Source organism: Channa argus, chromosome 9 (genome assembly GCF_033026475.1).
Source record: "Channa argus isolate prfri chromosome 9, Channa argus male v1.0, whole genome shotgun sequence".
NCBI lineage: Eukaryota > Metazoa > Chordata > Actinopteri > Anabantiformes > Channidae > Channa > Channa argus.
The window spans coordinates 729,575-757,543 of record NC_090205.1 but is presented as its reverse complement, the minus strand read 5'-3'; the positions used below and the strand labels follow the sequence as shown (position 1 = coordinate 757,543).

The 27,969-nt window shown below is 41.1% G+C and overlaps 3 protein-coding genes across 5 annotated transcripts; all 3 read right to left on the bottom strand.

Annotated features, from left to right (window-relative positions):
* Positions 1-2,249: 2,249 nt before the first annotated feature.
* LOC137133300 (DNA ligase 1-like) lies at positions 2,250-11,621 on the bottom strand. 2 transcript variants are annotated; one of them, XR_010915228.1, is made up of 6 exons: positions 11,415-11,621; positions 10,923-11,108; positions 10,486-10,628; positions 10,044-10,170; positions 5,904-9,040; positions 2,250-2,700 (listed from the first exon to the last, which is right to left on the bottom strand). XR_010915228.1 is itself a non-coding variant. In XM_067516779.1 (5 exons), exons 1-5 carry the CDS (start codon positions 11,523-11,525, stop codon positions 8,609-8,611), a joined length of 999 nt encoding a protein of 332 aa, XP_067372880.1. In that variant the 5' UTR covers positions 11,526-11,621; the 3' UTR covers positions 2,250-8,608. The 2 variants fall into 2 exon arrangements, 1 of the variants encoding a protein (XP_067372880.1); XM_067516779.1 differs by having other exon boundaries at positions 2,250-9,040.
* LOC137133302 (coiled-coil domain-containing protein 141-like) lies at positions 11,563-13,314 on the bottom strand. 2 transcript variants are annotated; one of them, XM_067516787.1, is made up of 5 exons: positions 13,150-13,314; positions 12,737-12,862; positions 12,330-12,470; positions 11,951-12,136; positions 11,563-11,841 (listed from the first exon to the last, which is right to left on the bottom strand). In XM_067516787.1, exons 3-5 carry the CDS (start codon positions 12,426-12,428, stop codon positions 11,650-11,652), a joined length of 477 nt encoding a protein of 158 aa, XP_067372888.1. In that variant the 5' UTR covers positions 12,429-12,470; positions 12,737-12,862; positions 13,150-13,314; the 3' UTR covers positions 11,563-11,649. The 2 variants fall into 2 exon arrangements, with proteins under 2 accessions (XP_067372888.1, XP_067372889.1); XM_067516788.1 differs by lacking the exons at positions 12,737-12,862; positions 13,150-13,314 and having other exon boundaries at positions 12,330-12,519.
* An 815-nt stretch (positions 13,315-14,129) lies between these two features.
* LOC137133299 (coiled-coil domain-containing protein 141-like) lies at positions 14,130-27,969 on the bottom strand. Its single transcript, XM_067516778.1, has 12 exons — positions 27,879-27,969; positions 26,875-27,005; positions 26,403-26,570; positions 25,815-26,024; positions 21,920-21,987; positions 21,041-21,167; positions 20,190-20,309; positions 19,735-20,085; positions 19,141-19,317; positions 17,193-17,369; positions 16,889-17,011; positions 14,130-14,399 (listed from the first exon to the last, which is right to left on the bottom strand). Exons 1-12 carry the CDS (start codon positions 27,952-27,954, stop codon positions 14,166-14,168), a joined length of 1,962 nt encoding a protein of 653 aa, XP_067372879.1. The 5' UTR covers positions 27,955-27,969; the 3' UTR covers positions 14,130-14,165.

Here is a 27,969-nt window from a genome sequence, read left to right as displayed (position 1 = left end):
TTAACTCTCCTCTCAGCTTACATATGATCACAGCTCCTATCTGAGAAAGAGAATCTGAAATCCAGTGTATGGACTTCTTTCTCCTGCAGCATCTTGTGGGCTGCTTTGTGGCTGTGCTGGTTGAAAAGTCAACTAAAAAGTTTACTCAACAGGCTACTGGCAGTCAGGTATGTGAAGGTGGATCTGTGAAGACTGTGGAGTGTTTTTGACATGCAGCACCAGGTGCTAATGGGAAATACCCGGTGGCTGACTCAACATGTATTTGAGTTCTGTCCTGCCAACCCCCATTCCCCTGTCAGACGAGACAGAACCAACATAACCAGTGAAACCAGTAACACCTCAACGCCCTGACTGAACATAACAAGTGTTTACGTCTAAACACAGCTACAGTTCCTTTTTGTGTCCCTTTATCTCTCCCAGTAATTATTTTGCAGGTACTTCGGGAATATCCCAAACTAGCTGAAAAATAAAGTTTTGTCATCATCGTGTCTCTGTGGTTGTTTTAGTGTCTTTGTAGTTGTCTCAGGTCTTTCAGCAGCTGTTTTATGTCTCTCTGTAGCTGGTTAATGTCACTAAAAGCAGATGCTCTGGTCTATGGTCCCCCTGACCCCTAACGCCTCTGAACCTGTGTCCTAAACACTGTGCTTAGTAACTCAAAGTGTTTCCATGAACAAACACAAATGTATGAAGCTTGTTTTTTGACTTTTCCCTCCACTTACACACAGATTTCCTGGAGCAGCATCTAGTGGATGCTGAAGGGACTGCATCTGAATACACTCCACCCCCACCTGCTGAAACAACCCAGAAACATGATGGAGCTTTGATTCAGTTTGTGACTCCACCTAATGTTTGCCGTTACTCGGAAAGCAGCAGAGACTCAGTGTGAGTATTAGGTCCAGTTCAGTGTGCTGTGGAGGATCATGCAGTTACAACATGGACAAAGAAGCGTCACTCTGTTAAATTAAGACCTAAACCACTCTAAAGCACCACCATGGATACTCACCGGGTTCTCCAAGCCAGACAGGAGCATCTAAAGGTCAGCTGTATTGAAGGCAGCTTTTAAGGTCCAACTGTAACAACACAGTGACCAGAAACTGTGCCTTAAATAATGTCGTTACTTATAGTGGTCCAGTCATCTGGAAACACCTCCTGACCACCCAGAGTCTGTCTCAGCTCCTCCTCCTCCCTGAAAACTACACAATATTCTTCCTTTTTCACTTCCACCACTTTGTCCTCTTCTCTGCCTTTGTCCTCTTCATCTTCCTAAATTTGGCATGTGTTTTATGTCGGATGCCCTTCCTGACACAACCCTCTGCATTTATCCAGACTTGGGACTGGCACAAGAAGACACTGGCTTGTGTCTCCTTGTGGTTGCATTTGTTACTCTCTTTCATATAACCATGTAAAAAACTAAACTGACGATTTTAAGTAAATTCCATTTGACATTAAAGCAACATCGCCTGTGGGAACAGGGATTATACACACCTTTCTCACCTCTGTCAGCCTGTGTCACGATAAACTTTTAAACTCAAGAAGCTGGAGGAAACTATGCAATTACCTACTTCTGCAAGAACACAGGAACCCAGGTGATACTGAAGGAGCAGGCATTATTTATGTATTCACAGAGTAAACAGTTTGTCTCATTTACATAACATACTCCTGTGCAGTACTTCCTCTATTGTTATTGTGGCAGAGTATATTGTGTTTCGTTTCCACAGCAATGGCTATAATTTAGGAGAAGTATGCAATGAGCAATATGGTGAGCATAACTGAAGCTTAAGTCAGTAATAAGACATAATACACAATGAAAACATGCCTCATATTATTTTATTCAACAGATTTATGTTCTACTGAAGTCTGTCATACATGAATATTTGAAACCAAATTACAATATTTATCAGGTGAGGTGAGAGAGCAGCAAAAATCTCAATTTTAAATCTTTTGTTAACACCTGCTTAACACTGTTTTTATTAGGATTTATTATAAATACTCTATTCACAAGTATTAATCTTTCAGTAAGACACAGCAACACACAGTAGTTCAGACACAGTAGGTCAGGTGAGCACCCGGGATGGCTGCCAATGCCATAGGTGTGAAAGGGTTTTATATATATATATATATATATATATATATATACTAATCTACTAATAATTAGTACATTAATATTAAAATTAATAATTAATATTATAATTAAATTAATAATATTATTAATATTATTCCCAGTACTAATAATTAGGGAATAATACATAACTAAATAACTTAAATAACTACCCTGATTTTAGAAACCAGTTTTCCCATTTACACGACAGTTAAGAAATCAGCAATCCAAAGAAAACTGGACCTGGTTATTTAGGTCCATGTAAATGCACTGAATGACTGGCAGTTGCTGCATGAGCTGCTGCAACCTTTCCTTACATGAATCTGAATCTGTGAATAATCGTTATCATAATCATTATAACAGGTCATTTAGTAATTACACCCCTAAACCACGTCCCCTCTTTCATACAGACATCAAACTGGTGTAAATACAAAGTTTTACCGCCACCACTGACAGTATAATGCAGGTCCAACAATGTCTACCCCCATCCTAGGTTTGTATCATATATACATATATACTCTGGGCTAAACAGAGAGTCCTTCCTTTCTGCACAGTCCAGTGCTTGGCCAAGGCTAGTAGCTACCACCTTTTCATCTTTAAACCTAAAGTGATGATGATGACAGAATGTCAGACAGAACACAGCATTACACCAAGCCAGAGGAGCCACTCTACAGCTCTTTGAATATTTCTAAGAGCTGTAGTAATTGAGGATCAGTGACTATGTCACCAGACAGGATAGCAAATATGTGTGATACTGGATGTGGTTATGGAGCAGTGCTGGTTTGCTTTTTACTGTCTACAAAAAACAAAAAACACATTTACAAACTTGTGCCAATCAATTGCTATTAAAAAAGTCCTGGAGAAATGGTGCCTTAAAATGATAAAATGCTATCATCAAAGTGATTTGAATCATTAACACACATGTCACTGCATGTCCAAGCCACATTTAAATTTTAAATAAGTGTTATGCACTAATCAGCCACAACATTAAAACTAATGTTTTGCGGGTAAAGTGTATGGTTTATGTCAGGTTAAAGTAATGATACTACTATAATATCAAATTAGCCCAATAAATAATTAATTATACAAGATTTAATAATGAATATCCACATTTAATAAATAATGGACTAATAAATATTCATATCAAATAAAAAACAAAACTGAAATTATATTCATATGTAATAATAACAACCAAATATTCAAACAATAAATCTAATCATTTGTTTGAAGACTTTCAGTCAGGATTTAGAGTTCAGCATAGTACAGAAACCGCACTGGTAAAATCTCATGGCCTCAGATAATGGACTAGTCTCTATACTTGTTCTGTTAGATATTAGTGCTGCATTCTATACCACTGATCATAACATTTTATTACAGAGACTGGAACATGAAATTGGGATTAAAGGAAATGCACTAGGTTGGTTTAAATCTTATCTATCTGATGGATTTCAATTTGTTCATGTTAATGATGAATCCTCCATGCACACAAAGTTTAGCTATTGAGTTCCACAAGTCTCTGTGTTACGACCAATACTTTTTACTTATATGTCTCCTTTAGGCTACATTATTAGAAAACACCATAAATTTACATTGCTATGCTGATGATACCCAGCTATATCTATCTATTGAACCAGAAGAAAAATAATTTTTTTAGTGCCTTGCACTACTACTGCAAGGCACTGTCCCATTTGTCACATATAAAACAAATCACTAAAACAGCCTTCTTCCACCTACGGAACATTGAGCTGTGTGTTTTCCAGTGCACAGTCCCACTGGTCATACCAACCTGCCCAATGTTGTTGTTTCTTTTTGTTGCTCTTTTCTTTTCTGTCCCCACTTTCCACTCACCCCAACCGGTCAAGGCAGATGGCCGCCCAGCCTGGTTCTGCTGGAGGTTTCTTCTGTCTCCACTGTTGCCTATAGGCTTGCTCTGCTCAAGGGGGATTTGTTGGGTTTACATATCTGTATAGTCTTTACTTTATTATGTAAAGTGCCTGGATATTACTTTTTTCTTAATTGACTCTATATTATTAAAGTTGAATTGAATTGAATAAAACATCCACATCCAACAATAAAAACCAATGAATTCAGCAGTATCTTCAGCAAAAGATTTGCACGTGCAGCACCATGCCCGTGAACATGCAGTGATTCATAATATTTGAGCTGCGGCAGAGTAAAAGTTACTGTGTGTATGGAATCAAGCAACAGGTAACATTAGCACAGGTAAGCAGGTGTTTTAGTAGAGTTAGTTAATGAACTAGCTGAATAGAAGTCTCTTTATTCACTGAGTACATTCATGTCATCGGCACTGACCACCAAGAAGATGAACTTTAGTTAAATATATTTATTAAAATAAACCCTAAGTATCACTGAATATCCGTCAGGACACAGATATTTTTAGATTTTTTACTTCAAATGTTCTCAATGTATTTAATGTAAAAGTCCAGCTTGCTTAGTACCAGGTTTGACTAACAGCCCAGCAGTACAGCACACCCTGAATAATGAAACACCACATGGAACAATGAATAGGGCAGCAATAATAAACAAAGGCCTGCATAAATTGATGTAATTGTGACATCAAATGCCCAAAGTGCAAAACTTAAAATTAAAAACGGTGAAGCTGTATTTAATTTTTCTGGAAATTTTGTATTTATTGATCTGTTTATATGACCTGGATTTTCATTCAATGCAATGTGCATTTCTTGTGTTTGGTTTTCATAGATAGATGTCGATATTTATAGTTTGAAGGTTTTTTATTATTACATATGAATATTACAAATGTAGTTTTTTATTAGGTATGAATTGTTATTATTTTATTACTTATTAACAGTGGATATTTGTTACATCAAGGTTTATACATACAAACAATTAAATAATAATAAATATGAAAAATAATTCCGGCTAAAACTGACATGAATCACATTTTATTTTATTATGTAGACTTTCGGGGGGATGTGTGTCATTTACAACAGGATCCAGATGCACTATGGGAGGAAAGCAAACCAGTGGAGGCAATGTGATTGTCTTGTTATTTGATTCTGCCATGTGGATTTTAATGTGACACATACCTCCTAAATAAACTTGTTACAAACCAAGCACTCCATTTCAAGGCAACAGTACTTTCTGATGGCAGTGGTCATTTTTAGCAGGATAATGATTGCTGGCACAGTGCAAATATTATTTGGGATTGATTTACTCAATAAGGAAGAGTTCAAGGTGTTTCCCACAGATCTTAATTATTTTGAACAGCAGTGAAATGTGATAGAAAGAACAGCTCCAATTCATAGAGGTCCCATCTCACAACTTACAGCACTTCGAAGATGTGCTGCTGGCATCTTGGTGCCAAATAAGACTAAACATTCAGAGGTCTTGTAGAATCTTTTCATATATGGCTATTTGAAACATGAGGACCGACACAATATTATGCAGGTAGTTTTAAAGTTGTGACTGATAATTGTATACAAATATAATTGTTCAGAGAGAATGCTTTTTCTATTTTATAAATGTTATTTCCCAACAGTTGACAAATTTTCAGGCACCCCATTCCCTGGTAAGTGTTTGGGCAAAACTGAATAGGCCTTAGAAGTGTTTCTTTTTATGTAATTTCCTCCAAAAAATACAAAATATAGACAAATTGCTCATTGTTCTGTTAATCAGTGGCCTATTGCACAGAGAGAGGATAGAGTGTGAAGAAAGAAAACACGTGCATTGGTACGTAGATTGGGAATTATACAGCTAAAGGCAAGTCATACAATCATATTATACAGCTTGTGTGTTATTGTGAAGCTGGTTGCATGCTACCCACCAAGTGAGAGTGGGCTCTGGCTGTCCTGTCACTTCCACCTCTAGCATCACTGGAGAGCCCTCCATGATGGTGGCTCTAGACAGGGGTCTGGTGAAGAAGGGAGGGCCAGGTTTAGAGGCTCATCCCTGGGGAAGAGACTCTGTCTGGCCCATGGAAATAAATGAAGGAGGAGCAGGAACGGGAGGCCCTTGGATCTGAGGAGTGAGCTTGATCTCCTCAACGATGGCCATGGTCTGACAAATGTCTGGATCTTGTTCCGGAGTTAGAAGATGAAGTGGAGAGGAAGGCTGTTGGACGGGGGTGACATGCAGCTTAGCCTGCTGAACAAAAGCATGTGCCTCTGTCTTGAGCTGAGGTGAAGGAGCTGGTTTGGGAGGGCTGCTAGTGGATATGCCAAGGCCATGCACATACTGCTGGGTACACATAGAGGTCAGGGACTCATGGAGGGAATGGACTGTTTGGTCGCTCTGCCTTGTGCTCAATTTATCACTGCTGGTGATGGTGCTATTGGGTGTCTTGATGCTGCTAATGTGGCTTGGTTCTGGAAGAACTGGCCAATGAACATCAGCTAGGTATTCACAACCACTGGAAGATGGACTTTCTTGCTTTGTCCTAATAGTGCTGCTTGCTTTTGGGCAGGCAAAAGTTCTTTCTGCTGGGAAGGACTGACAGTAAACAGTTTGCTGGGTGACAATAGTGCTTGTGGCAAGGGTGCTTGGCATGGAACTTGAGGTTGTTCCTTTGCCGGTTAGGAAAAAAGGCACCCCTTGATCATGGCCAATACTCGAATCTTTGCATGGTTGTGGAAGATTCCTGCTTTTAGAGACAATTGTGCTGGTTTGGGGGAAAGCTGCATAGGGCTTTAGGAGCCCAGAGTGTTGAGGGGGGGCTCTTGCTTCATGGAGACCTGAATCTGAGAGTATGGGGATTTGATCCGAACCATTACCCTGGGGGGCTATATTAATTTGTGGCAAGGTCTTACTCTGGGATAACCTTGATGTGAACTCTGTGATTGATTGGGGTGAACTGTTGGTAGCCTTTGCCAAGGTGCACTGATAGTTTGAAGGGTTGGACTGGAAATTGGGTAGTTGTGTTGGTTTGAGTGTCCATTTGAGATTCAGAAACTGACCATGGCTTTCTTGTTTGGCAATTATTATCCTGATGGAGGCAACTTTCCGAGTAACTTAAAGACTCTATAAAACTGATGTCTGGACAAATAGCAGTTCTGATTTGAGGAAAAGCAGTGATGCCTTTGTGGGACCTAGTATTATCTGAAAGAGATTTTCCCTTCTGTAAATGTGGTCTGTAAACTAAGGATTGGCTCAAGATTTGTAGTGTTTTTATATGGTTTCCCCGTATGTTCCTGAGGCTGGTTAGACTGGGTGTTGTGCTCCAATAACAAGCACTCAGTTTGTGAGCAGTGTTGCTCTTGTGGACTGGGTGAGAGTTAAAGCTCAGTTCAGTGTTGCCCATAAAAAGGCCATCACCACGAGGAAAGCATGCTGTGGTGGTCTCTCCAGTCCTCAGGATCCTGTAAAGAGTGCTGGTTAATGTGCTTGGAGCAGGAACCGTCAAAGGATTCTGGACAAACGAACTGGACTCTGATCTGAACATGTAATATACATAAAAGGAATTAAATCTTAAATCTGGATTAGTGTGCCCCACTCATACAAAAGAAGAAGGCTGGGATCAAAAGTACCCATCAAAATGGGGTTTTGTTTTTGAGTCTTTTCTTGGCTTTTTCTTGCCTTTCGATTTGAAGAAAGCAATCCTAACATCCATGGAGAGTTGCAAAGATAAACAAGTCTAGTATTAAGTAGCGATAACATAGTGTCAATGTGTCCCACTCTGTTAACTTATACAGACAGTGAGACAACAAGGATGCAACAAGTTCTTTTTCTCTATGGCCAGAATAATACAAGGTCAACAGTGACTCCCAAACCCTGGTTTGTTTCTTTATATACAGACAGTGATGACAGCAAAATGCTGCCCAGTGCTGACTTGAACAGGCACTGTAAAAGAGGGGTTGGATATCCCTGCCAACACCTAATGTTTTGTCTGTCTTTCCTCATATGGTCAAATCATGTCCAGAAATTACTGAATTCCCACAACAAGCAGCAACAGGAGATGAAAATTAGATTCAGAAGTAGCTTAGTTTCTGTCATTTCTCTTGAGTCTATGGATTTAGTCTGTTTTTATACAGTTAAGAACTGACTATCTCCACTAAGTCTGCCATAAGTCTGTCTGGGGTAAGATTGATGACCAACTGAACTTTACTGACCAAATCCCCTCTTTCTCTCAGCAGCAGTTTTGCCCTCCACAACATCAGTGCAACCCAACTTATTGTGCCGGCGCCGGGCATTTCTTGTCTCAGCTACTGCAATGTCCTACTGACAGGGCAAACCCTCCAGATGATACACACAGTTCAGCAGCATGTCTCATTTTACATCAGTCAAATCATGTCACATCATGTCAAAAAGGACACGTCACACCACTGTTCAGATCTCTGAACTGGCTTCATCCAGTTCAAAGATCGGACTCTCCCCTACAGGGTGTTAGACTCAACAGCACCATCCTACTTCAACTCCCTCATTCAGGTCTACTATCTCTCCAGTCCACTGCTCTATGTCAATAAACGGTGCCTGGCGCTTACTTCACCGGACGGCAAAAGGTGGATGAGCTACCAAAAATTGCTTCTTTGTACGTCACTTGTAAGTCACTTTGGATAAAAGCATCTGCCAGATGACTAACTTTAACACATACAGAGTGCTCAGTTTTTTTGGACTTAACTCTGTAATTTCATCTAATACAGACCTTGTGTTGCTCTGAAAGCTTGTGGGAGGAGATGGACCATTCTTTTTCTGTCTGGTCTGTTGTTGAACCACACCTTTAACAATATCAGTCTCACTGTGCTCTAATTGGGCATGATACTGGCTGCTGTGGATGCTTTGGGAACTGAAACAGATACCCTCCTCAATGTCTGACTGGACCATGCTGGACTCAGGTGTGTCTGCCAGCGGAGGCAGTGAAATATCATCAGGTGATGGACTCTCGTATTCATTATTTGACAAAGAATCCTCAGTCATTTCTTCTTGTTGCTGAAGCTCCACCTCTGTCCACCCTGCTACTGATTCCTCCTGGGTAAAAAGTATAAAGGAAGACACTGTAAAATGACCATGTACTTGGCTCGGATTGCAGCTGAGCTATGGTATGCAACAGAAGAGTAGAGCAGTTCATGCTAGTTTGTGGGAGATTTATGTTTTACTGGTGTCCTAAAATTTTCTTAAGATTCCTATGTGTTAAAACTAAAGATCTTCACCTAAGGGATAAAAATGTAAGAAAAAAGACATCAATTCCTCTCATTGCCTTTAAGAGCAGTAAATGAGTGAGAGTATGGAGAGAGACTGGGAAATAAAGATCAATATTTCAGTTCAAAACTGAAAGATAATACACTACAAATACTAATGTTTATGATTACAAATATGCTATTAAAGAAAGAATCGACAGGCAGCTGATTATTGGTCCAGCAGCTGCTAAGCTATTGTGGAATCGATATACAGAAAAATTAATTTTGATTTATCAAAATTAAATTATCGGCTGTAACCCAGTTGGCAAAGGCAGTCGTCCATGGACCACAGGGTGAGTGGTTCGATCCCCGGCCCTGGCTATAAGTCGAACTGTCCCAAGGCAAGACACTGAACCCCTAACAGCCCATTCCTCTCCCCAGCTGTGCAATGGCGGTCCAAGCCCGGTAGAAATTGGGGAGGGTTGCATCAGGAAGGGCGTCCGGCGTAAAAACTGCCAAATCAACATGCGGACAATGATCCGCTGTGGCGACCATGAACTCACGTGATAAGCCGAAAAGACAAAAAAAAAAAAAAGTTTAATAAACCACCCAAAAACACTGTATAGGTCACTGTCAGAATCAAAGCATTTTTTTCACACGCTTTATTAATAACTACAATTCCTAGATCATAAGGCTGTACAGTTGTGAAGTGTATATTTACCGAATCACCACGTTTAAGAGAAACATAAAGTTTTGTATCATCTGCATATAAATGAAGCAGCATGTTTTTAAGATATAAAAAAATGCAATCTTGGATAATTGAGTAGTATTATGTTTGAACGAAAGGACATCACCTGCATCCCCGTTTCATGCTTGTCCTTTCCCTGAAACTCCCTCTGGATGTCAGAGAATGATGGGCCAATCACTGAAGAAAGTAGTGTGGCCGGGATGGGGTAAACATGTTGGATAGTCTCAGTGGGACTAAGGGAGAGACACATTAAAAATTAGATTAGCCCAGGAATTGACTTTCAGCTGGCCTCAAATTGTCATGTCAAATTAAAACTCACAACAACTGTATTAATCAACAAATGAAAAAGAAAACAAAGAGTTAGATTTCTACTCTGTACACTGGACAGAACTTATTCATCACTTTATCCATGAAGATTTTAAAAATAATCAAAAACTGTATTGTGTATAACTGTATAACTAGTTTTTGCTGTTTTTTTGTGCACATCTAGAATGTGAGGTGGTTGGGGACAAATTTCATGCAGCGAAATGTTAACTAACTCTGAGTACCTGCTCTTTGAGGCATTTGTCAGTCCATCCACCTCACCGGGGTTCTTCTGTAAATGAGGCTTCCCTTTGTTTGCAGTCTGCCTCTTCATGGGAACCTCCTTCCCATTATGATTTGGGATCAGTTCGGGGGTGTGGCCCATCTTCTTCAGCTTATACTGGAAGCACAGGGCAGATTCAGATGATTCAGATCTTTGTACAATGTTTTTTTTATTGGATTTCACACACATATATAGATTTAGCTTCATAAATATAGACACGCTTTTTGCATTTGGCCTGTGGAAATCACCACACTGAAGATGTGACCAAGGTCTTGACTCGAAGATGAAAATGTAAAATTTGTTCCGTCACTGTATTTCTGTTTGTTTTTATTTAAAACTTTGAAAAGCAGAGAGTTGTTGATTTGAGTTCCAACAACAGTTGGAAGTGATCATTTTTACCATGTCAACAGCCTCCTGTGTGCTGCGATTATCAGTCTGCTCCCTCTTCTTTATCTTTCTGTCTTCCCTCAGCTTCTTCTGTCTCTCCTCAGCTCCTCGTGTCTCTTTCTCTATCCTCTGCTCAATCTTTTCCTTTTCTGTCAGCTCTTTCCTTCCATCATTCTGCTGCTGTTTGAGACTCTCCAGCTGAAAACATCACAAAGATGTTAGTGTAGTTGTAATCACAAATAGAGGTAAAAAGGCAAAAAACGAGCATGTCCACATATGAATACATTATATCATTGCTCTTTCCCACCATGGCGACTTGTTAATACATAAAAACAATTCATCAATGATGCTGCTGGGGTTCTGTCTCTTTTCAGACTGACTACATTTTCTCTTTTTGAAGTTGTTGTATGCAGCTTAGGTCTGCGTAGGTTCACAGCAGGTTCCTGTAGAATTATATAAAACCTCGAGCCATTTTTATAGATGAATCATAAAATCTCATGTTACCTTCAGTTTTGCCTTCAGCTCCATCAGTTCGTCACTCAGCTCTCTGATAGACGTCACCATCTCTAAGTGTTTACTGACCGTCTTCTCTATGTACCGATGCCCCTTCTCCATCCCTAAAACACATCCACATATTCATTTGATACTCTTGCTCTGAAGGCAGCGCTGTGTAGCAGAGCAGTCAGTGCAGCTGCTTTGTTTTACTTTACATCAAACAAGGCAGCTGTTTGATGTAAAGTTACTCGCCGTGGAGTCTGACAGCCAGCTCAGTGAACTGACTGATCCTCTCCTGCTGCTGTGGAACTGTTGGCCAGACAAACTTCTCAAACTGGTGGTGAAGAACAGTGATGGCATCTGTACTGCGACACTCCATTGCAAACTTCCCAACTCTAGTGATGGTGGCAATGGCCTCCTCAGACCACAACTGATACTGTTAACACAATCAATAAACATGATGTGCACACACACACTGTATTAATTGTATTATAAGTTTATTAACTGTGGACTAAACCTCCCACTATTACACCAGCTTTTATCACCTCCTCTATGGATTGCTGCAGCCTGCAGGTCATTTCCAGTGACTTTTGGTGTTGGCTGACACTTCGCTCAAACTCGCTCATCTGTCTCTGCAGCTCATTGATGGCATCCACCTCTCGAGCCACTCCCCCATCCTTGACCTCTAAGCCTAGCAGAGACATCACAGCCTGTAGATGTTTCCTAAGGACCTGCAGGATCAGTCAGAGCAGCACATAACCAAACCCACCAGAGTTTTCTAAATTCCTCATATCTAAATGGCTCATTTCTACTTTTTTTAAACACCTGCAGGTTGGGCTAGATTAAACATATCCAGCCAGGGTCAACACAGCCTCGTGCAGTTTAGAAAATGTCATGAAGGAACAATGAGGAAAGAGGAAATACCTGCAGTTTGTCCTCATACAGATCCACCTGCTGTAGCTGGTTCCTGACAGCCCTCATATTCCTGGTCTGGTCATTTCCCTTCAGGTAGTTAAACTTCATGTTACGAAAATGCTTCTTCAGATCCTTAAAGGAGTCAAGAATCTGAAAAAAACAACAGTTTTAGTCAGTTTTACATTTTCTCATAACATAATCTATCACAGCCGAAAATAACTGATCGTCAGCTACAAGTTATTTTTGAAAACACCTGCTCACCTTCTTAATGTGAATAAACATGCAAGGCCCAACAGACCTTTTGGAAGTCTTAACCCTTTTACCAGGCATTTCTTAAATGCACAAGTAGTTGACAGATGGCTTCATGAGAAATGTAGCAAAGCAGCAGCTAAATGCTGCAAGACCAAACAGCTCACCCAGTGGATGTGGTCGCTGACCAGCTTCTCCTCATGTCGAGCTGCTTCGTTCAGCCAAGTGGAAGAGAGAGAGTCCAGGGTGAGAAGACGAGTCTCCAGCTGCTTCACTTTGAAACATGTCCGGCCCTAACAGAAGTGACACAGATGTTTGATTCAGACAGTGAAAATCAGCTACATGGTCCATTATCACATTATTAATCCTCAGTCAGTCACTTTGTCACTGTCCATCCACATTGTGCTTCTTCAGTGCTATATATTCAAAAACAGGAATGAAGATGTAAAACAAGCAAGAAATAAACCATTCTGTCAAAGCTGTAACTCCTGTTAAAAAGAACAGAACAAAAAAATAAATAATAAAATCTGTTACAATAGATGTTCTCTACAGCGTGTGTGCATATGTGTGTGTGTCGTACACTGTGGCTGACAGCAGTACTGATTTCTGTCTTCAGTGCTGAAGCCTTTTGACAGACTCTGGATCTGCTGCTCTTCTTCTCTGAGTTGCCTCAGCTCAGCCTCACTGGATCCACAGAAACCAGTTGAATCAGTTGAATGTCTAGCAGGGTCTGACTGGATCAGCGCCGCCCTCTGGACACACAGAAAACAACACTAACATCAATAAAGATCAGCTTTCTGTATATTGACAGAGTTTATCAGATGTTTTGGGACATTTCTCACATAATAAATGCTTAACCTCCACATCATGACCTGTTTTCATTATATATGATTAATGAGCAATTTGTCATTTATTGGCTCAAATTACAAATACTTTGTCACATTCAAATGGTTATGAACAACTGCCTGGTGTTTCCTACATTTCCTGTTGCTTGTGTCACGTTGATCAAAATGCGTTTTACTGGTTCTCTGTTCAAGAGTCTGAATTCCGTTTCTATAAGAGCTTTCAACAAAAAAAAGGGAATTGACAAATTTCAGGTCATTCCTGAAGTTCACTAAAGAAGTGTTTGATCATAGGTGCATTTTACAAACCTTTAGTTGGTAAGCAAACTGGATATAGATAATTTCTGACAGTGAAAGAAAAAGAAAATAAACAGGTTTTCTTTGTGCTGCACAGTGCTCTGAAACATTTTATTCTGTATCTCAGTGACAGTAAAAGCAGTGAAAGTGAAAATGTGAATGCTGCAACCGTCCCCTGGTGGATGGGCAGGGCCCCACCAGATGGGGTTACATTCGAACCCTCGGCATTCTGCATCCCAACCTGCTGCTCTACCCATTGAGCCACCAGGCCACTTGAGAAATGAATTCACGGTTTTTTCAAAATGTACCCTTAAAAGTACCAAAGCAACTGAGAAAAACTGCTTGAAAACTCCTTACACTGGAGGAGCTGCAACCAGAGATGACTGGTAGCACTGAAGAAAGGTGAGGGGTCTGTAATGTCAAGTCCACTGAATAGTTCGGATGTGCTTTTGCACAACTACTTCTTTGCTCCACTAACCTGTTTGGATGTAAGGTGGAAGCTACTGCTCAGCTCCAGAATTAATTCAGTTTGCTGGATTTTGTCATTTACTCTCTTATGGAGCTTCAGCAGCTCTGACAAATCCTCGTCCCCCATAGTTCTTCCCATCAAAGCTTTGGCCTTCAACCTGTCCTGGACGGCTCTCACAGTCTCCCAGCTCTTCTCCATGTACTCCACCTCAGCATCAAGTTGCTGAAAAAGAGAAGAAGTGAATTAACAATGAAGAAATGCTCTTCTAAAATCAAAGAATAAGCAGGTGAGACATTCATCAGCCCCAAAAGCTCCATTGGTCACAACTGTCACAGTCCTTAAGGCCTCAATTTTCCCCAAGGTCCCCTCTACAAGCAGTGTCCAATGATCCTAGGACTCCTAGGATGGTCAATGTCAATGTGTCTTTGGGCAAAACACTAAACCCCAAGTTAAACCTGGCAAATCAGGATATTGCTTTCCATGGCAGCTCTGCTTTGTCCAGTAGGTTTGGTAAAAAATAACTATAAGTCCAGACCTTTTATCATAGTTAAACTGAGTCCCAGAGCTCATTGTTTCTTTTAATTGGTTCTAGCTGTCCCCAAAGTCAAACTTTCCTGGTTATTCCAACAGTCCCAGGATTCCCCAAGGTCCAGAACTACCAACAACGGGACATCTAAACTACCAGTTATTTATGTAGTCAAAAGTACACAGCCGTCCCAAAGATCAGTCCTATTCACTGCTGTAGTTCAAAGACCAAAATAGTCAGTACAAAGGTTCCTGACAATCCAAATTCCAAACTTTCCTCAAATCCTCGTGATCCCAGCTCATTTCCAGAATTCCAACTGTCAGAGCCCGACGAGTGGAGATATTTGTGAAACTAATCCCAAAAGTTAGACTTTCCAAATATTCCTAACAGTCCCAGAGGCTCATGATCACAGTCATACAGACCAATGAGTCCAAAATGCCTAAAGGTCACAACAAACTCTGCAGTCCACAGGTCAATACGTAATATAATTAGCGCTGTGGCATGCTTCTTTGATTTCTTTCCAGTCATAGGACACCAGGGACTACAACTGCTCATAGTCCCAGAAATTCCAAATCCCAAAGATTTTTGTAGTCTCAACAGAAACAAAACCCTCTGTTCCCTAGGAAGCCACAGTCATTAACAATCCAAAATCTCTAAAGGTCGTAGTAGTTCCAACAGACACCACAGCCCAACGTCTGAAGTACACAATAAATACCAACTTAAACTCAGACAAAACTGAAGTCATAGTATTTGGGCCCAAAAATCTCAGAGATATGATGTCCAACCATATTGCCCAACCATATTGTTACCCTAGATGGCATAAGTCTGGCCTCCAGTACTACTGCAAGGAACCTTGGAGTTATTTTTGATCAGGATCTGTCCTTTAACTCACATATAAAACAAATGTCTAGAACAGCCTTCTTCCACCTACGGAACATTGCCAAAATTAGGAGCATACTGTCTCTAAGTGATGCTGAAAAACTGGTCCATGCATTTGTTGCCTCTGGGTTGGACTACTGTAATTCCCTACTTTCAGGATGCCCCAGTAACTCCCTAAAAAGCCTGCAATTAATCCAAAATGCTGCAGCAAGAGTGCTGACTGCAACTAGCAAGAGAGATCATATTTCACCTTCACTAGCTTCTCTCCATTGGCTCCCCATTAAATTTAGAATAGAATTTAAAACCCTGCTTCTTACATATAAAGCTCTGAATGGTCAGGCTCCATCATATGTAGAAGATCTCATAGCACCATATCATCCCAGTAGACCACTTCACTCTCAGACTTCAGGCCTACTTGTGGTTCCCAGAATTTCCAAAAGTAGAATGGGAGGTAGAGCCTTTAGCTATCAAGCTCCTCTCTTGTGGAACCAGCTCCCAGTTCAGATTCGGGAAGCAGACACCCTCTCTACTTTTAAGTCTAGGCTTAAAATCTTCCTTTTTAATAAAGTATATAGTTAGTTATAGTTATGCTGCTATAGGCTTAGACTGCTGGGGGACCCACCCCCCAATGCACTGAGCTCCTTTCCTCCTCTTGACCCTCTCTCCTCTCCTCTCACCCCACAATTGTCACCACTGTATGTCATTAACTCTGTGTGTTCTCTCCCGTAGTTGTCTTTGTCCTCCTCTGTCCCCCTCTCTCTGTCCCTTTCTGCAGGTGTCCCCCGGCTTTGAAACTGTGTGTCTACCAGCGTGCAGCTACTGGTCCTACCAATCTGCCCGATGTTTTGTTGTTGCTTTTGTTGCTCTGTTCTTTTCTCTCTCCCCTTTCCACTCACCCCAACCGGTCGAGGCAGATGGCCGTCCACCCTGAGCCTGGTTCTGCTGGAGGTTTCTTCCGTTAAAGGGAGTTTTTCCTCTCCACTGTTGCCTATGGCTTGCTCCAGGGGCAATTGTTGGGTTCTCTTTATATATCTTTATAATCTTGACTTTATTCTGTAAAGTGCCCTGAGATGACTTTGTTGTAAATTGGCACTATATAAATAAAGTTGAATTGAAAATTGAATTGAACAGTCTGAACAGTCCTTCAGAGCAGTAGACTTGAGTATGTGATATTTAAAAGTAGAATTCTCACAGGTCTCATTGAGTATCAGCAAAGGTCTCTGAGCTCCAAAGTTCTAACCATTCACATCACTCACCAAAAAACTGCAATGCACCAAAAATTCAAGTTACAATGTACAAGACTTACAATAAAATGAGGTCTGGCCTGGCTGAAGCGTTCCAGCAGGCTTGAGGTCTGCAGGTCTGAACCCAGATCCATCAAAGTGCATGAGTCAAGCAGCTCAGAAACACATTTCAGGTCTTGCTGGTTCTGAAAATATACAGTAATATTGTAGTGGAACATAACTAAATACAAGTACTGCAATGAGATTGAGATGAGATGCTTTGTATATTTCTGTTTCTTTCTTCATGTTAGTGGATACATACATCTAATGAATTTCATACTAAACCATATTTTGTTCTTACTTACTTCTATCTGATACATTGAGTACCTTAAAAAGTCTCTCCTGGTACTTTTTGCAGTACTTCATGTCTTCCTGCTGATACTGGATCTGGATTTGCTGGAAACTCTGCATCTTGTTTACTTCCTGTTGGGTTCTTCGAAGTCGCTCCATTGTCTGCTGCACCACTGACACTAAAGACAGCAGGTTTAACCCAGATCCTGACACCTGACACACACACAAACACAGTAGATGATATACTTCATCCTCCCTATGTTTGCATTGCCTATTCAGTGGCATCTAGCAATGAGATAACAGATTGTAACAATCTGATTATCCCCCACATCTACCTTCAAACTGCAAGAGTCTGCGGTGTCTGCCAGGTGTCATGCAATTAACATTTTCAACTGGTAACGTTACAAGCTAACATTAGCAAGGGGTTGGGAAAAAGCTGTTTTATGTGAGGAGTTTACACTGGCTGCGAGATAGGGTTAAGGGGGTATTTTTTTAGTCCCTCTGCAGAGTTTAGAGGGAGAGGCAGCTCTCATGGAGTATTTAGGGCCAAGTGGGAAATTATTTTAGAGCCAGTTATTGGCTACTGCTCCTGTGTAGATATAAAAGACTCATTGTAAGATAGTGAAGCACAAAAAGTAAATACTGTATAAAATGTTCTCTAACAGAGCCCTCTAGAGTGGCTGTAGCTCAGTTGGTAAATCAGTCTTCCATGAACCACAGGCCCAGAAGTTCGACTCCAGGTCCTCCTGGCTACATGTCCAAGTTTCCCTGGACAAGAAGCCGAACCCCAAAGTTGTCCCTACTATCTGCTACTTATTTGTAGGTCGGTTTAGATGAAAGCATCAGTTAAATGACTCATTGTAATTGTAAATCACACTGCGCCTTCAACTGGGCCTTTTGTACTATTGTAATTGCAACTTTAGAAGAAACTTTCTCTAATCACAAATCAACTATTCTCATACCAGATCATATGTGATTTATTAACAGCTAATCTCATGTCCAATTCAATCTCACCATCATCTGTTCTCTTATGTATGTATATATATATATATATATATATATATATATATATATCATGTTATATCATCTCATCTAAACTGAGGTTATGTAATTTTTTCCAATCTCATGTTATAACAAAGAAAGGATAAAACGAAGTATGCCATCTAGTATATCATTTTTAATAATCATTTATCTAATTTTTTAATTTTGTAATTTCGTGCCATTTTTTTCATTTGATTGTATTTTGATCTCATAATCCCTCATTGTATTATTAAATGATACAATTACGATTTCATACCACCCTGTCTACTCTGTCCCTTTTTAATTATGTTCTGGTTTTTATATCAATTAGTTTTACTTAAATTTTATGTTATGTAAATCACTATTTTATGGCTTTTCATATCATGGTATTTAACCTAAGTGTATTCTCATATTTTATATACCTTTCTGTCATTAATTGAATCTATGGAGGGTTCTTTTCTTCACTTTATAGATGTTTCCTTTTTATGCAAAATTATCATATCATGTTATATTTATCTGTGAAGCCAGATGAGACAAATCAATTAGGCCCATCCTGAGCCTAGTTCTGCAGGATGTTTCTTCCATTAAAAGGAGTTTTTTTTCTCACCACTGTCACCTCAATTCTGCTCAAGGGGAATTTGTCAGACTCTACATATCTGTATAGCTTTGACTTTATTATGTAAAGCGCCTTGTGATTACTTTGTTGTGAAATGATGCTGGATCAATAAAGTTTAATGTAATTATTGGAGTCTAATCTTTTAACATATCATCTTTGATCATTGCCTGGTTATAGAATCTGCTTTAATCTAATCATTTTCTATTTTCAACTTTTTCTCTTTTTATTAAACCTCATGATATTTCATGTTGTCTCGTCAACTGAAATAATGTCACTGTATAATCTCATATTGTCTCGTGGTAATTTCACACAACAAATTAATGTTAAGAATCGAGATAGTCTGGTTACCATGGTAACGGTGTGGACGTAGTCGTTTCCCAGATACTGAGCAGTGAGAAATGTCTGTAGCATTTCCTCTTTCTTCTTCTGGGGTGACCCAATGTCACTACAGCTGACTTGACTCTCCTCCTCTTTCTCTGGTTTCCTCCTGTAGATCTCCCTCAGCTCTTCCATCTCCTGCTCCACCTGGACAAAAGAAACTGTGTCAGGTAACAGCACAGTTACTGTCACTACACTGAAGCGCTCTATGCAGTGATGAGTAATTCAGCAGAGGAGGTCCAGTAAATAGAGTTTAAACCGGGTGATTTGCCACCAACATTGCTTTGGGTTAACTTTACGTATTAGATGGCTTCAAACACACCCAATATGATTAGGTTTCGACTCAGAGTTAGTTATATATTTATTATTACTGTTTTCTGTGTGACAAAAATATTCTATCAGTACAAAAATCTGGGATCTGACTGATTGTGAACATGTGTATCTTTTGTAGTCATTTACATGACATACTTGTTACATGATACATGATATATGTTGATGTAAAAAGTGTTGACCTTCCTGTGTCCAACAGTATTTAAAACATGGACACTGGCTACAGTTTCTGACCTGCTGTGCCTTTCTGAGGAAAGAGATATAAGGTTGGAGCAGCTGCAGGTTTGCGTCAATCTTCCTGTTCAGACTCTGCAGCTCACTCAGAACCACCTCAACTCCACCAGCAAGCTCAGGACTTATTGTACAAGGTGCATCAACTACTTCTGGACCAGACCAAGTGGACCTGGATCTGGTCTGTTTGCCTGTGATGCCCCTCTTCAGCTGCTCTGTCAGGGCCTTCAGAGGGGACAGCTGTCTGTTGGCTTCACTAGGACAATAGTGGCTGGTTCTGGTCACCTGATCTGTTTGCAGAGCTCTGATCTGATCCAGGATCTGCCTCAGCTTCTCTGCATCGTGATCTGCAGACTTGACACAAGCAACAGTCTCTGCAGTGGTAATTCACAAATTCAGCATCAATTACTAAATTCATCCAAAATGAATCCAGAATTGAGGAACTAATGTGTGTGTACCTGAGCCTGTGTGTGCAGCTGCAGGTGTGTGTTCAGAGAGTCCTCAGCTTCAGGGAGCTGCCGTCCTACTTCACAGCTGTAAGATAACACTCTGTTTCCCTGTTGCACCCAGCTCCACACCTGCAACACACACACAGTTTCCACTACTTCAGAGGACCTGCATAGACTTACATTAGTTCCTAGAGACTTACAGTGATCCTAACTTTAGACCAACCTATCTACCTCCTAATCTTTCCCAAAACCATTGTCCTAAAATGTATTCACACTGTTTGATTTACTGCTAGAAAAGTCCTGAGCCAGTGCAGAGAGCAGCCGTATCAGCACAGATCTTGAAATATTTAAAGCATCAAAATCCTAGGTGTTAGCCTGCTCCTCCTTCAGAGCTGGACTCTAAAGAGTAGCTTCCTCCTGCAGATGAGAAGGGACATTATCACGTGGATACAGCAGATAGTGACTGAACTTGAACCTCCAGTATTTGAATCAAGTATGTCTTGCAAAATCCAGCTATGTCAATGTGTCCTGTGTCTAATGGAAATATAATGTATGTAGCTCAGTTGGTAAGGCATCCACAGATTACAGGGTCAGTGGTTTGATTCCCGGTCACTCCGAAGTGTCCCTAAGTTGCTCCTGGTGGGTCAGGTGACTTTGCATGGCATCTACTGCTATCGCTGTGTGTGTGTGTGAATGGGTGAATAGAAGGCAACATTGTAAAGCGCTTTGGATAAAAAGCCCTATATCAGGGGATATTTACTATTTACCAGGTAAATAAGCATGAGGTTGGATTCTATTAATGGACCCTTTCCTGCTATTAATAGCAGAGAAATTAAGTTATTAAAAAACACAAATGTCACCTTGTCCATGAGCTGTTGACAGGACAACAGCAGCTGTTGTCTCTGGTTGGTCAGGAAGGTTTGGTGGGTGTGGACTCCACTTTGAGTCTCCTTTCCCATCATGCTCTCCTGTCCTGCCACCTGCCTACTACAAAAGAAAACAACATTCAAGTGGATTGTCTGGACTTTGAGGGAACTGAGTGTTGAGAGCAGGAACATTACAGAAAGCCTTTGTGGATTTTTTGCTTTATGATGATCAGGTCATTCACCGTCCTTCACATGTCCAAGGACAGAAAACATCGGCTGAGCCTGGTCCAGATTAATTCATGCTGTTGTTGTATCAGAGCTCACATATTAAATAATGCACTGTTGGCTATTATAATCAATTTATTTACTTTTATTTACACATTCATTTACAGATGGAAACATCCAAATGATTTAATACAGAATAAGCCTTTCAGACTTTGGTTTCCTTCCAAGTTCAATCAGGAGAAACAGAATTCTCCATTAATGCACAACTATATTTAACAGAGATTCTGGTGTCGACCCTGTCTATTACGAAGGAAAGAGGTGGAGCCCCCTTAACAGCAGCTGGTGGGGTTAGGGGCCAATGACAGAGTAAAGGAGTGGAGGTGTTTTCCTGTTTGAACGTGTTCTAATAGCTTCACTCTTTGTGCCTCATACAAGTTTGATCTAACTGCTACTGTACACATTTTTGTGTACAGTGTGTGTGTCCCAGACATCTGCAACATCCTTCGTACAGGAAGATCTACATCCCTGATAAGATCCCTTATTAAATGGGATGTGACAAATACAGTGCTTGTGTTATTTACATGAACAAAGGTTTAAAAATCTATCTCAGAGTAAGTGAGACGTTTCAAAACTGCAGTGTTTCCTTACCTGGTAACTTCTCTGTGCTGCTTGGTCTCATCCTTCCTACTCAGTTCAGAAAAACTGACATCTGCAGCCTGAGACACACAAAACATTGGTAATAAATATTCACTGACAACCTTTTTAACAAATACCATTAAATCAAAATGTCTGGAAACAAAATGTAATTTAACATTTACATCACCAAATAAAAACAAACAAACCAGAGAAACACTGTCATCCATCGACAAACTAAAGCTTTAGTTTAGCTTCAATTAAATAGTCCCAGATCCCTAAATCTGAATCAGATTCTGTCTGCTCAAACACTAAACCACTCACTTACCTCTGATCTCGATCCAGGCTTCACATAGGATTTGAATCCTTTCTTTAAAACTGATGGGGAACCAGACTGAAAATGTCCCGTCTCTTCTGATTTAGATCTCACCTGCTGCCTTCCACCCTCTGAGCTGGATCCAGGATTTAAATACGACCCAGATGTTGACTGCACATTTTTTCTGGAACCAGGCTTCAGAAATGATCTGGTAACAGATTCAAAGGTTCTGGTCTCCTGTGTTCTAGGAACGGACTGCAGTTTTAATCTGAAACCAGACAGCAGGCCTTTGAATGCAACCGCAAGGGGGCACAAGCCAGTGTCTTCTTGTGCCAGTCCCAAGTCTGGATAAATGCAGAGGGTTGTGGCAGGAAGGGCATCCGACGTAAAACACATGCCAAATCAAACATGCGAATCGTGACAAAGGCTTCCATACCGGATCGGTCGGGGCCCGGGTTAACAACGACCGCCACCGGTGCTGTTGACCTACAGGGTACCGGTGGAAATTGGACTACTGTTGGTCGAGGACGAAGAAGAAGAGGAGGAAGGTGTGTTCGTAGGCAGAGAGAGAAGAGGAAAGCTAAGAATGTAGGACTGACAGTAGGGACTTTGAATGTTGGTACTATGACAGGGAAGGCTAGGGAGTTGATCGACATGATGCAGAGAAGGAAGGTGGACATACTGTGTGTCCAGGAGACCAGGTGGAAAGGTAGCAAGGCTAGGAGCTTAGGAGCAGGGTTAGAGTTGTTTTACCATGGGTCAGATAGGAAGAGAAATGGAGTAGGAGTTATATTGAAAGAGGATTTTGTGAGGAATGTTCTAGAGGTGAAAAGAGTATCAGACAGGTTGATGAGTCTGAAGCTGGAAGTTGAAGGGGTGATGTTCAATGTTGTGAGTGGTTATGCCCCACAGGTAGGATGTGAGTTAGAAGAGAAGGAGAAATTCTGGAGTGAGTTAGATGAAGTGATGCAGAGCATCCCCAGAGGTGAGAGAGTTGTCATTGGTGCAGATTTCAATGGGCATGTAGGTGAAGGGAACAGAGGTGATGAGACTGTTATGGGCAGGTTTGGTGTTCAGGACAGGAACGCAGAAGGTCAGATGGTGGTTGACTTTGCAAAGAGAATGGAAATGGCTGTAGTAAACACTTTCTTTCAGAAGAGGCAGGAACATAGGGTGACGTACAAGAGCGGAGGGAGAAGCACTCAGGTAGACTACATCTTATGTAGACGTTGTAATCTGAAAGAGATCAGTGACTGTAAAGCATTGGTAGGGGAGAGTGTAGCCAGACAACACAGGATGGTGGTGTGTAAAATGATGCTGGTGGTGAGGAAGATAAGGAGGACTAAGGCAGAGCAGAGGACGAAGTGGTGGAAGTTGAAAAAGGAAGAATGTCGTGTAGTTTTCAGGGAGGAGCTGAGACAGACTCTGGGTGGTTTGGAGGTGCTTCCAGATGACTGGACTACTACAGCTAATTTGATCAGGGAGACAGGTAGGAGGGTACTCGGTGTGTCATCTGGAAAGAGGAAAGCGGACAAGGAGACTTGGTGGTGGAACGAGGCAGTTCAGGAGTGTATACAGAGAAAGAGGTTAGCTAAGAAGAAGTGGGAAACTGAGAGGACTGAAGAGAGTAGACAGGAGTACAGGGAGATACAGCGTAAGGTGAAGATAGAGGTGGCAAAGGCCAAACAAAGAGCATATGAGGACTTGTATGCTAGGTTGGACACTAAAGAGGGAGAGGTGGATTTGTACAGGTTGGCCAGACAAAGAGATAGAGATGGAAAGGATGTGCAGCAGGTTAGGGTGATTAAAGATAAGGATGGAAATGTATTGACAGGTGCCAGTAGTGTGATGGGAAGATGGAAGGAGTACTTTGAAGAGTTGATGAACGAGGAAAATGAAAGGGAACGAAGAGTAGAAGAGGTGACTGTTGTGAAGCAGGAAGTAGCAAAGATTAGTAAGAGTGAAGTGAGGAGGACATTGAAGAGGATGAAGAGTGGAAAGGCAGTTGGTCCTGATGACATACCTGTGGAGGTATGGAAGTGTCTAGGAAAGGTGGCAGTAGAGTTTCTGACTAGTTTGTTTAACAAGATCTTGGAGAGTGAGAGGATGCCAGAGGACTGGAGGAAAAGTGTACTGGTACCAATTTTTAAGAACAAGGGAGATGTGCAGAGCTGTGGCAACTACAGAGGAATAAAGCTGATGAGTCACACAATGAAGTTGTGGGAAAGAGTAGTGGAAGCTCGGCTAAGGGCAGAGGTGAACATTTGTGAGCAGCAATATGGTTTCATGCCTAGAAAGAGTACAACAGATGCAGTATTTGCTTTGAGGACGCTGATGGAGAAGTACAGAGAGGGTCATAGGGAGTTGCATTGTGTCTTCGTAGATTTAGAAAAAGCGTATGACAGGGTGCCGAGAGAGGAGCTGTGGTATTGTATGAGGACGTCTGGAGTGGCAGAGAAGTATGTTAGAGTGGTGCAGGACATGTATGAGAGCTGTAAGATAGTGGTGAGGTGTGCTGTAGGTGTGACAGAGGAGTTCAAGGTGGAGGTGGGTCTGCATCAAGGATCGGCTTTGAGCCCCTTCTTGTTTGCTCTGGTGATGGACAGACTGACAGATGAGGTTGGACAAGAATCTCCATGGACTATGATGTTTGCAGATGACATTGTTATTTGTAGTGAGAGCAGGGAGCAGGTGGAGGAAAATCTAGAGAAGTGGATGTCTGCTCTGGAAAACAGAGGAATGAAGCTTAGCCGCAGCAAGACAGAATACATGTGTGTGAATGAGAGGGACCCAGGTGGAACGGTGAGGTTACAGGGAGCAGAGGTGAAGAAGGTACAGGACTTTAAGTATTTAGGGTCAACGGTTCAGAGCAACGGTGAGTGTGGAAAAGAGGTGAAGAGGCGAGTGCAGGCAGGTTGGAACGGGTGGAGAAAAGTGTCAGGTGTGTTGTGTGATAAAAGAGTATCAGCGAGAATGAAAGGAAAGGTGTTCAAGACGGTGGTGAGACCAGCAATGTTGTTCGGCTTAGAGACTGTTGCACTGAAGAAAAGACAGGAGGCAGAGCTGGAGGTAGCAGAGCTTAAGATGTTGAGGTTCTCTTTGGGAGTGACGAGGATGGACAGGATCAGGAATGAGTACATCAGAGGGACAGCTCATGTTAGATGTTTTGGAGATAAAGTCAGAGAGGCCAGATTGAGGTGGTTTGGACATGTTCAGAGGAGAAACTGTGAATATATCGGTAGAAGGATGCTGAGGTTGGAGCTGCCAGGCAGGAGGTCTAGAGGAAGACCAAAGAGGAGATTTATGGATGTAGTGAGGGAGGACATGAAGTTAGTTGGTGTGAGTGAAGAGGATGCAGAGGACAGAGTTAGATGGAGGCACATGATTCGCTGTGGCGACCCCTGAAAGGGAGCAGCCGAAAGGAAAAGAAGAAGACAGCAGGCCTTTGCTTTCTGCTGAAGCATATTTGCACTGCATGTCATTGTTTACCTCTGATCTGGACTCAAACAGGAGGTTTCTGGTCCTGTCTGATTTGGATCTAGGCTTCTGGTCCTTTGTCTCGTTCAGTATGGAGTCAGGCTGCTGGTCACTGACCTGCTTCAGTGTGGAATCTGACTGTGTATTTAATGCAGGTTCATGCTGAAGCTCTTTAGACTTGTATCCAGAGTCTAGGACTGCAGCTTCTCCTGATCTGGATCCAGGGTGCAGATCTTTGGTTCTAGAATGTGTCGCCAGGTCACTCATCTCTGCTGGTGTTGATCCAGACTGCCAGGTTTGGTACGGGAACTTGTCAGGACTCCAATTCTGTGGTTAAGAGAGTTTAGAGTTAAGAGATTTTAGGTTTTAGGCTTTAGCCAATTTCTTTGTACAGCTGCTTGGGAACACATAGACATTTTGAACCCTGTCATCCGAGAACTGAGATTGCAGCCGGAGAAATATTCATACCCTGAACAGCACCTGAATCCTGACAGACTGATGACTGTACCTGTGAAAAACTGTACACAGTGTTTAGAACATCTGCACAGGATCCAACCAAACACATTTACAAAGAACATGGACACAAGAGCCCACACTCTTTCTGATAATGTATTGACACTGTTTTATTGCAGAAGTCAAAGTTCTTTTAATCATTTTTGTACAATGTCTTTAAATAGATTAAAACATTTTTAAATGGTAACTTACCATATAGCTGCTCTGCCTCAAGCTTCCTTCTTCCTTGCAGTACTTGATGCTGCTCTCCACCAGCTGGATCTGCAGCATGGCAGCCTGATCCAACTTCCTCCTCCGATCATGTAGCTTCTCCACCAGCTCCTCCAGCTTCAAAATCACCCCTGTGCTGCACTGGGAACCCTAGGATGAAATGCAACCAGGTAAGAAGTTATAATGTTAAACTTGCTTTTATAACTGGAAACAGCTCCTCTGTTTATTGAGAAATGCATTCTGGGAGAACATTTTCCATGGTCGCTAGATGAGGCATTTATTAATGTATTCATTGACTAATTCTGTGTGTGAACACACCCTCCAATGATGAAAAGAAAAAGCAAATATAGTAGAGACAGAAATACAGCTGCTCAAATACAGATTCTTTAGCAATCTGCCACAAATTTAAAGAAAAGCTCAGGTAATTCTGGAGCAGAGCTATTAGATGTTGGACCTCATCCTCCTGCTCTTTGTCCTCCATTACTGCTCCTCTCCTCTGGAGGGCCTCAGTCTTCTGCAGCTGCCTGAGTTTGTGCAGCAGAACACTGCTGCTGCTTAACACCTGCAGCGACTTTTCCAGAAGTTCTAAGACAAAAACACAAACATACAATAACTGGTCGTGAGGGACAAGAGAAACATGATTTATGCTGCACTGAACCACAACCTTCCACTGTACGACTGGTATTGAAACCACTCTAGTCCTTTTGCTTAAGACCAGTTTTACACCAGGTACACACACATATATATATATACACATATACACACATATATATATATATATATATATATATATATATATATATGTGTGTGTGTGTGTGTGTGTGTGTGTGTGTATATATATATATATATATATGTGTGTGTGTATATATGTATATATGTATATATCCCAGTTTATGCATCATTTAATGTATTTGAAAAGTTTTAGTTTACAAATGGTGAGCACTGTTTTAAAATCTCTATAAGCCTGATTTAACCAGTTGTTATATTACTACTACAACTACTACAACAAAAACCAACCACCCAACAAATCAATTAAACAGTTTTTAGATGGGCATCAACAGTTTCCACCCACATACTAATTCAGCCATTCATCAATGAAAACCAGTTACACCAGTTTAAATTATATGCAGCCTTTCAAGTTAAACTATGGTTTAAACCACTTTTTCCTAAACCAGACAATCTAGAATTTTACCTGGTTTAAACCATTTTTAAACAAAATGAACAGAGAAAAATTTGGAAAAACTAAAGCAGTGATAATAAACAGTTGATCTCAGGTTAAAACTGACTAACACCATCTTAAGCAAAATCATTATAAATACACGCGGCCCTTGATTTTAAATCAGTGTAAGATAAATCAGACCAGTTTATCTCTGCTTTCAACCACAAAATATATGGTTTTAACAAGTTTTTGAAAATGGGTTAAATACAACAGTAGATTGCGTCTGTTGAACTGGTTACCTTTTCTCATGGAGCCATATATGACCTGTATTTCACCAAGTTGTTTGTGGTCTGGTCTGATCCTTAGGTCCTCCATTCTGTCAATGCTGGT